Here is an 8,504-nt window from a genome sequence, read left to right on the forward strand (position 1 = left end):
GTTGGCCCTTATTACTATAGGAAGACCAGACCTTTTATACAATATGAATGCAGCTGTTTCCTTCCCCATACCAGGGTTGAGTTTTACCATATAACTCTTAAAAGGATTTAGAATCAAAGGTTGTGTTGAAGAAAAGGCAGAAGGATTCATTATTAAAGACCTACAGTATCATAAGATGACCAAGTATATATAATATTCTTTCAAGGTTTTGAAAAACCCAGGAGTATAACAACTCACTATTGAGGGGTGAAGTCCAAACACTAAAGATGTTCATATTTGTATTCACCTCCACCATGTACAGAGATTTAGAAGCTTTACAACTTTTTTCATAGCAAAAGTTCTTGTTTAGATCCAGACTTTTTCTAGTTGAAGTATACAAGTTAATGTCTATATTAGGTATCTTGAATGTGGTCTGTTAGAGCTACAGTGTGAGGCAAACTAGGCATTTTGACATAATTACAGCCTAGTTAAGATGGGGCACCCTCAGGAAGAAGATGGAGCAGCCTCAGGAGGAGGTAATAATTGAGTGCTGTGTAGTGGGAAAGCAGCTCTCCAGGCTCAGCTAAGAGGCTCGTGTCCAGCTGTGTAGTCTTAATGAGACCAGGAATGTTGTAATTGCACTTAATGAAGCTAGAATCTTTTAGTATTCCTTTCCCTCCCCCAAAGGAGATTGCTGGCCTTTAATTGGAATGGGAGTACATGGGAGAATAAATCCCTTAAGTTCTCAGAGAAAGTTTTCTACTCACTGGAAAGACTAATTTGAATTAGGAAATGTTACTTAAGTATGATACTAGATTACTTCCTTGGGAATACCTGACTTCTCTTCCTCTGTAGAGAAGGGAAGTTATGCCAAGGATTAGGGATGACTTCTTGCCCTCCTCATCTTGTATATATGAATGGAGGGGGTAAAAGACATTAAAGTCACCTAAATGCACCCCTAGAGGTGGGCTGTCACCAAGCCCCATTAGTGATTGAATTCTCTGGCACTGCCAGTTTTGGGGATGGAGTTCAGAAAAAGCTGAGTGACAGGAAGCACTTAAGTCAGAAATATCCTTATTCATGTCCACACAGAACAAGGCCTGCCCAGAGGATTGTGGAAAGGTACTATATTCTCTAAAGAAGAATGATTGCAAGAAACAGTCCTTGAATTCCATCCAAATTTAATAAGAAAGAAGCAAGAGGCTTATGTTGACCACTTTGTTTGAATATCCAATTAGTGACTTAGCATTATGGTTCTTTTCTTGTGCAGGTAGCTGATAAGGCTTAGAATTGCCACAATGCCTGCTAAGGCAACCACAGCAACCATAGTTTGAAAAGCAACATATCCAGCAGTCTCGTGCCCTTTAGAGTCCACAGCGTCTGGAAAGGAAGCAGACATTCAAGTCTTAAGATCATTGAAACAAAGTGTAAGTTGAAGCTGAAGTTTTACACATTAAAGCTCCCCAGAGAAGGAAGTGAAATTAAGCTTCAAAGAGCTCGTTTGGGAAGCTTGCAACAGGGTATAGTCTTATCCCTCAAGCCAGCCTCCTCCACTCCCTACTCCACTCCCACAGCTGTTCCCACTTCCTACTTGCTTTCACTCAGATCAGATGGGCTGACACCTGGAAAGGACCTTACGGTCCCAGCTCATTGTTTAACATTCTGGCACTAACAGATATGATTAGTTGTCCCAAGTGCATGATTTCTTGCAGCTTATTAGCTAGGGATTTGAGAGCTTAATTTCAAGTTCTAGGCCTAAAATTAAGACTGTCTGGGCTGAAGATATAAAATATTAACAGTAACATAATCCAGTAAAGACTTAAGTTTAATAGTAGCAAGCACATGTCTTCTGACCTATTAGTCCTATTTTTTTTTTTTTTTTTTTTTAGAAACAGTCTGAAGTTCTTGTATAGTAGGCCAAGATTTGAGGATTCTAATGTGGCATTAGTGACAAAACTGGAATCCTTTAGTTACAGTGAGAGGTCTCTGTACAGATATAAGATGGCTTAAACAAGTAAAAAACGTTACAGAACAGTAGGTAGAATATATGATTCCACTTGTGTTCAATGGGGATTTTTGGAAGGGCACACAAGAGACTTAACAGAACCTATTGCTGGGAAGAGACTCCTTCTCTTCTTGTCTAATCAGGAGCATGTGTTATCTGTGCACAGTTAAATTTGACATAAAACCAAGAACTTGAGTCCAAGAAGTACCCAAGGCTTTAAATCCATACCTCTGAGTGAAGAGCTGTCTGACAACAGGAGGATGGGACCCGGGAGACTCACTATCATTTTCTCTTCCTCAGTGGCTCCTGTGGCTGGAAACAGATAGTTTGACCTCTGGGATAATTAGTGGTAAGAAGTGTGCTGAGGGATTGCCTAGAGCAGCTCCCCATGGAGCCCCTGCTCTAGGTGGTGTTGCCTGCCTTCACAGGAGAGGGCATACACCTCACTGTAAAAGCAGGATGAACTGTCAATATCGGAAGACAAAGTTCAGAGTCTACCTAGACTCAGAAAGAGTGACTCAGGAAGAGTAACTTGAAAGTCTACAGAAGATCAGGCTACAGCTCATGTGCAAAAAAAACTTGTCCCTAGGACTGATGGAGAACCTGTCTATCTCAGACTCAGGTTTCTTGTGCTCTTGGGACTAGTTGAAGAACAAGGGCACTCGTTCTTAAATTCTGAAAGGTTGAGGCTTGCTGTAAACACACATTAATGAGGACCTGAAATTTTTACCTCGCCTGCTTCTGGATGACACAAGGCAAGTCACAGAACACAGAGGGAAGTCAGGAGAGAGTTGATTGCAGATTAAGGCACTGCAGTGGAAGTAGACCTGGAGATGGAACAAGAGTTGAGTAAAACTGATGCCTCACATTTGACCTCCCAGGTGACTTGTTAATCACTTACCAAGTGGGAGAACCCTTGGGCCTCTGACACAAAGGCAAAGGTCTTCACATCAAACCTCTGATAGTGATTAGGATAGGTCACAGAGGAGCCAACCGGATGGAAGGTGGTTCTGTGGTTGTCCAGGTTGTATTCACAGCTAGAAGGTACATTTCAGGGAGGGACATCAGCTGAATTCACCCCAGAGTCTAACTCAGCATTTGCTCAAATTCAGTCACACGTAACACCTTCTACCTGTACCTTTTTTTCTTTTTAATATACCTCTGATTTGGCCTCTCCAACAATATTCATGGAGTTATAAGTTGTTCATGCTAGTTTTTCTTCTACTATGTGTTAATACAATTTCAGTACCAATTTGTTTGCCAGCTAAATTCATCAAGAATTATATAACTCTTCAGATGACACTGGCTTAATTCTTATTAGTCTGAGTATCTTTTTTGTCCCAGGCAGTTAGTATATGTTGCTGAAAAAACAAGGTGGAGAACTCCTGCCGTTTTATATCTTAGATGCTAGCAGAGTATAGTAGCTATAAATTAGTATGTTAGGTAGCATGTAAGTACTAACAAAAGAAGAGTTAGACCAGGGTAAGGGTGCGGGAGGGTCAGGGTAGGCTTCAAGGAGAAGTGGACACTCGCGCAAGCCTTTAATGGGGTGAAGGAATGAGCTGCATGAATGTGCTGGCTACCATGATCGTGGAGCAGGAGTGTACCTGGAGGATACAAGCTTAACAGATTACAACAGATTCAGAGAAAGATAAGGTGCAGTTCTATCTAGGTGCCAGCAGAGCCAAGAGGATAAACACCAACATACAAGTGGGTAGCCACAACTTCAGAGCACTGTGATATTCAGATCTAGAGTCAGATGGGCATTCATGTTCTACCATTTACTAAATATTACTTTGGGCTAGTTATTTAAGTAGCAAGCTTGGGTTTCTTTATGAAGTGAGGTGGCTAGTGTCTCTCATAGAGTGATGAGGTTCAAATAATGCATCTGGAGCACATAGCACCATGTTTGGCCTATGGTAGGTATTCAGTAAATGGATAGGAACTAGAAATCTCTTCTCTCCAGATATTGGCATATTAAAGCCAGATTTCCTTGGGAAGGATCTTATACTTTCAGATTCAAGGGTAATAGGAAAGCATGAGTCACCTTATTAGACCAACGACTAGTTGCTAAGAAACAAGAACAAAAATCAGGGCCTTTGATATAGTGCTCCTCTCAAGCCCAAGAGCATTTGTATTCTTTTTTTGGCAGTTTGATTAGCTGGGCTACCTTATATGGAGAATACATACCCATCCACGACAATATTCCACTGAGGGAGAGAGGCTGGGTCCATGGTGGATGTTGCCCAGCAGTCATCTAAGACCAGCTTGATGTTGGGGTCAGTCCTGTTTATGACTCTCACTTCTAGGTAAATTGGTTGGCGGAGGTGTCTCACCACAGGGTACTCCTTCTCCCCATATGGTTGCAGGTAGGAGTTGTCTGAAACGGAGGAGAAGCCCCTCTGGTGCTCAAGTAGTTGATGGTCACAACAGAAGCTTGAGCATCGCTACTACTCTAGTCTGGTGGCATCAAAGTTCATTTTAGGGAAGAGTTCCCTGAAAGTACTTAAGCAGATTTTTTAGGTTATAATGTCTCACCTGGGTAGGTGTGCAGGGTCAAGGCAAGTGGACCTGGCTTCACTGAGGCCATTGGAGGAGGAAGGCTTTCAACACTGGTATTTATTAGCATGTTACTGCTGCTGTAATAGCACCTCACCGTCATTCTGTAAGAGTGGGTGGGTGGAGTTGTTAAGAATTTTAGATTAAAAAACTGCTTGAGTTTAAGCTGGGGCTTAAAAAAGTCAAGTAGCAATTACGTTCACACCTGAACTCACTATCTCTGGAAACTGTGCTTGGAGGAAGATCTGCCCAGAAAGCATGGATTTCATTTTCATAGATGACTTTGTCATTCTGGAACTTAGAGTAAGGTTAGAGAAAGTGGTTAATTAGTTATCTCAAAAGTAAGTCTTAACCTCTTGCTGTGGGCCAGTACTAACCTTATGTCTTGTTCCACATCCATTCAGGGGTATGTGAAACCGCACCAGCCCCCGAGATGGAGCTTTAAAGATTGGCTGGCAGGATGAGTCTCCCACCCTGAGGGTATCCAAGTTGAGAGCCGGTTTTGTTTGATGGCTGTAGACCTCAATGTCCATAAACCCATCCTGAGTACATAGCTCCCCTGAAACTAGATAGTGGTGAGAGTTTAAAAAAAAAAAAAAACTGTTTGCCATGTGACTATTGTCATCTACTAATTTGAAGTGTGATGGAAGTTTGAATTTTTATCAGGAGGCAACAGAATTTGTCTTAAGTCTTTGTTTGGGAAAATACCTTGATAAGCAGCTTGAGTTACAAGGGGAGACCCTTAAGGTGCCAAGACAAGAGTGAGGCTGCTCTGTATGAGCAGAAGGATTTTTCATCCAAAGGAAGAGGCAACAGGAGACATGGGAAGAAGCACCAGGTGAGGTAAGAGCCCCATGATAAAAACCTGAGGCGGCTTAAAGTGCAGTCCCTTGTGTCGTAATGTCCCTTCTTTCAAGGCTCACAAATCTTGGTGGTTTAAGGGGAAGCTGAAGAAGCAACTAATTTTTCCTATTTGGCTTTTGACCTGTTACAGGTCAGCGGATAATAGGAGCAAAGAGGCGGAAGCAATACTACACAAGAGGAAATACCTACTTCCACATTCTTTGAGGGATTTTCAGGAGTTTGGGGAAATACTTGTAGTCCCTGTAGTTTCAGGTTTGAAGCAATCTTATTTAGATGGTGGGCTTAGGCTCCTACCATGAAGTATATCCAGGTTACTTAAAAACATGAAACAGTTGTGAAACCTACCCGTACGTGTATTTTAGAAGTGTTATCTTTCTTAGATCCCTATCACAGCAGCTTAGACTGACATTGCTGGTCTGACCAGCCTTTCATTTCCTCAAAGTATAAGCAATGCAGAGTCTGAACTTCTATACACTTTCCCACATGCAAGAGCTAAGAGAGAAAGAATGTAGGAAACCATTTAAGAAAAATGGTCTTTACCGATAGAAACTGTTGACTCACAGAGACACTCCGGATAAATCACCATGGATACCCTCTCCAGCTGAATGGAAAAGGTCAGCTTGAGTGACGATAAGTAGAACTGATAGGGTAGGCATTTTTCAGACAACTGAAATGAAAGAATGTCATTTAGCAGCCACAGCCTGTTGGGACCCAGAGCAGTCAAAGGAGGTAGGAAGGAAGTACACTGAAACCTTCAAGGCACACTCCAGACTTATTATGGTTTCCCTTTAAGCCAGAACAAGAGACCCTATCACTTCTCCAGATCAGGATCCTTCCCTAGGAAGGAAATTTATTTCTTTAAGCTCATGCCCTCAAGTACCCAGTACTGTATGCTCTTTGTACTAGACCCTGGAATTTGATCAGTTAATTCAACCTCTAAAGAGCTGCCAATCCAGAGTTATAAAATGTTATTGCAAAGTACACACCAACATAAAATTTATTCTTTGTTGTCCCTGGCAATTGCCTCAGTCAAGACTGGCCTCAGTGAGGACAGCTGGGGACACTTGTTTGGCTCAAGCTGTCCTGTTTTAATAGGGCATGAGAGGTTCATCTTTAGAAGCTTGATAGCAGTTTGTACTATTCAGTGAACTAAGAAACTTAGGAAAACTTCCCTTGCAGTTAAAGAGGCTTGGTGTTTGAGAGTAAATTTCAGTTACTTGAGAATTCACTTATGCAAGGTGTTCAAATGAGGCCTTCCAAATTTTGAATTTTTTACACCGGCAATTAGAATTTATGGACAAGTCAGCAGCTGTATCAGGGTAGCCTAAAAGGCTATGCTTCGAGTCAGGCTTCCATAAAGCTCAGTGATTGACAATGGAACGTACTTTTGTTTTGAGGAGAGTTTTGCTGAAATGCAACCTCAAGCCATTTGTTGTTTCCACATCAACCCCACTGTTGTGCAGCTGGCTCACAGCAATGTTCCTATTTTCAAAGCTCATGGATTTTAACTTCCCAGGAAACTCTGGTATGGTGAGAGTCATGTGTGTGGCATTACAAGTCACAGGATCTAGAAGGAATGACAGAATGATCAGTTTTGATTAAGCCCTTAGAACAGTGTCTTCCACAACTGGAGTTGTCCCTTCCTAGGCACTTACCTGACACACAAATGAGTCGTGATGATAAGACGATTGTCTGCCCAGGAGATACATGCGTAAGCTTCAGAGGCACCATGTAGAGGTGGCTGTTACCTTGCTGAGGAGAGGCATTTTCAAAGACATTGGTTTACCTGAATTACTTGAATTTCTAACCAATGCTGGAATAGTCAGAGCAAACATACTCAACTATTGGGCACTGTCTTGGCCCAAGTAGAGTTCAGGCATTTTGTCCCAATTGTTCTGCAGGTGCTCTAGTTTTAAAATCTTGTACTTCATAACATCTGGCAAAGTAGTGTCTACTGATATGACCTGTAGCTGATCATTTCTAAGCAGATATGAGCCCTTGTTTTATGACTATCTTATGGTATCAGCATTCAGAGAGAATGTTTAAGATTCAGCATATGCTCAGTGTATAACAGGACTGTTAACATGGCTGACATTTGAGCACGTAGGTGCCGAGACCTGTTCTAAGTATTTTGGCACATTAACTGATTTAATGTAGTGTCATGATTGTTGGTCCCCAAAGTGCCGGTACCTACTGTAAACACAATACAGGGCAATGATAAAACAGAACACCTTAATTCGTAAAAGAATTTAGTAGTACCCCAGCTCCATATTATGTAGTTAATTTAGATCTATGGAGGAAGAGGGAGAACAGATTGAAGTAAGGACCATATCTATTTTGTTCACCATTGTATCTCACCATTTTATCTTTAGTACTTAGTACAGTGCTTGGCACATAGTAAGCATTAAGATACCTGTTGAATGAGTTGTATTCTCAATTGAGGACATGGTTGAGATCATGCTTGGATTTAGAAATATTGGTTTGTGCCTGGATTGTGGTATGAAAAGATTCACACCTACCGAGTAGTGAGTCACTCCAGTGGCATGGAATGACACTTGGACGCTTATCTTCTGGTTGTCAATCAGGAGATTATATCCTTGTGTCATAGCCTCCTGAAGGGTCAGAGTTTGGGCTCTTTCACCATCACCAACTGCAAAGGTCCATCCCATCTGAGGTTTGGGATCCTAAAGTCAAAAATTTCATTTAGAGGGCTGGTGCTCACCTTAACCCCAAGACTATTGTCTAATTAATATTTTAACCAGGATTGAAGTTTATGTCACCTTTAATATAGAACTAAAGGTTACTTAGGCTTGTAATTTAAAAAATAACTTTCATACCGCACTGTCATCAGCCATGCCAGGAAAAAAGTGAAAGGTAAACTGGAAGAAAAAAAAGATGATGTGAGGCTTTGATTTTGAGATTTCTGAAATCATGTTACCTGAGAGTATGTGGAAAACACCCAGAGCAACTGCTGTGATTCTTACACCACGACGCCTAGTTGTGGGATGTAGTAGAAGCACAGGCAGTCATGAATCCTAGCAGTGCCCTTGGACATCATTTCCTCTGAGCTTTTTTTTTTTTTTTTTTTTTTTTTTTT

General features: G+C 41.5%; 1 protein-coding gene across 1 annotated transcript in view; it reads right to left on the reverse strand.

The window, feature by feature from the left end:
* Nucleotides 1-1,192: 1,192 nt before the first annotated feature.
* Nucleotides 1,193-8,504, reverse strand: part of ZP2 (zona pellucida glycoprotein 2) — an 11,715-nt gene continuing 4,403 nt past the window's right edge. The window contains exons 6-18 of the mRNA XM_007466280.1: nucleotides 8,245-8,286; nucleotides 7,927-8,091; nucleotides 7,063-7,159; nucleotides 6,793-6,974; nucleotides 5,948-6,074; nucleotides 4,921-5,108; nucleotides 4,749-4,840; nucleotides 4,523-4,647; nucleotides 4,175-4,364; nucleotides 2,886-3,021; nucleotides 2,715-2,811; nucleotides 2,213-2,296; nucleotides 1,193-1,359 (exon numbers count right to left, since the gene is read on the reverse strand). Coding sequence (XP_007466342.1) covers nucleotides 1,214-1,359; nucleotides 2,213-2,296; nucleotides 2,715-2,811; nucleotides 2,886-3,021; nucleotides 4,175-4,364; nucleotides 4,523-4,647; nucleotides 4,749-4,840; nucleotides 4,921-5,108; nucleotides 5,948-6,074; nucleotides 6,793-6,974; nucleotides 7,063-7,159; nucleotides 7,927-8,091; nucleotides 8,245-8,286 — 1,671 coding nt within the window. The 3' untranslated portion in view covers nucleotides 1,193-1,213. The remainder of the gene's footprint in view (nucleotides 1,360-2,212; nucleotides 2,297-2,714; nucleotides 2,812-2,885; nucleotides 3,022-4,174; nucleotides 4,365-4,522; nucleotides 4,648-4,748; nucleotides 4,841-4,920; nucleotides 5,109-5,947; nucleotides 6,075-6,792; nucleotides 6,975-7,062; nucleotides 7,160-7,926; nucleotides 8,092-8,244; nucleotides 8,287-8,504) is intronic.

The sequence above is a fragment of the Lipotes vexillifer genome, unplaced genomic scaffold (assembly GCF_000442215.2).
Source record: "Lipotes vexillifer unplaced genomic scaffold, Lipotes_vexillifer_v1.1 scaffold783, whole genome shotgun sequence".
Classification (NCBI taxonomy): Eukaryota; Metazoa; Chordata; class Mammalia; order Artiodactyla; family Lipotidae; genus Lipotes; species Lipotes vexillifer.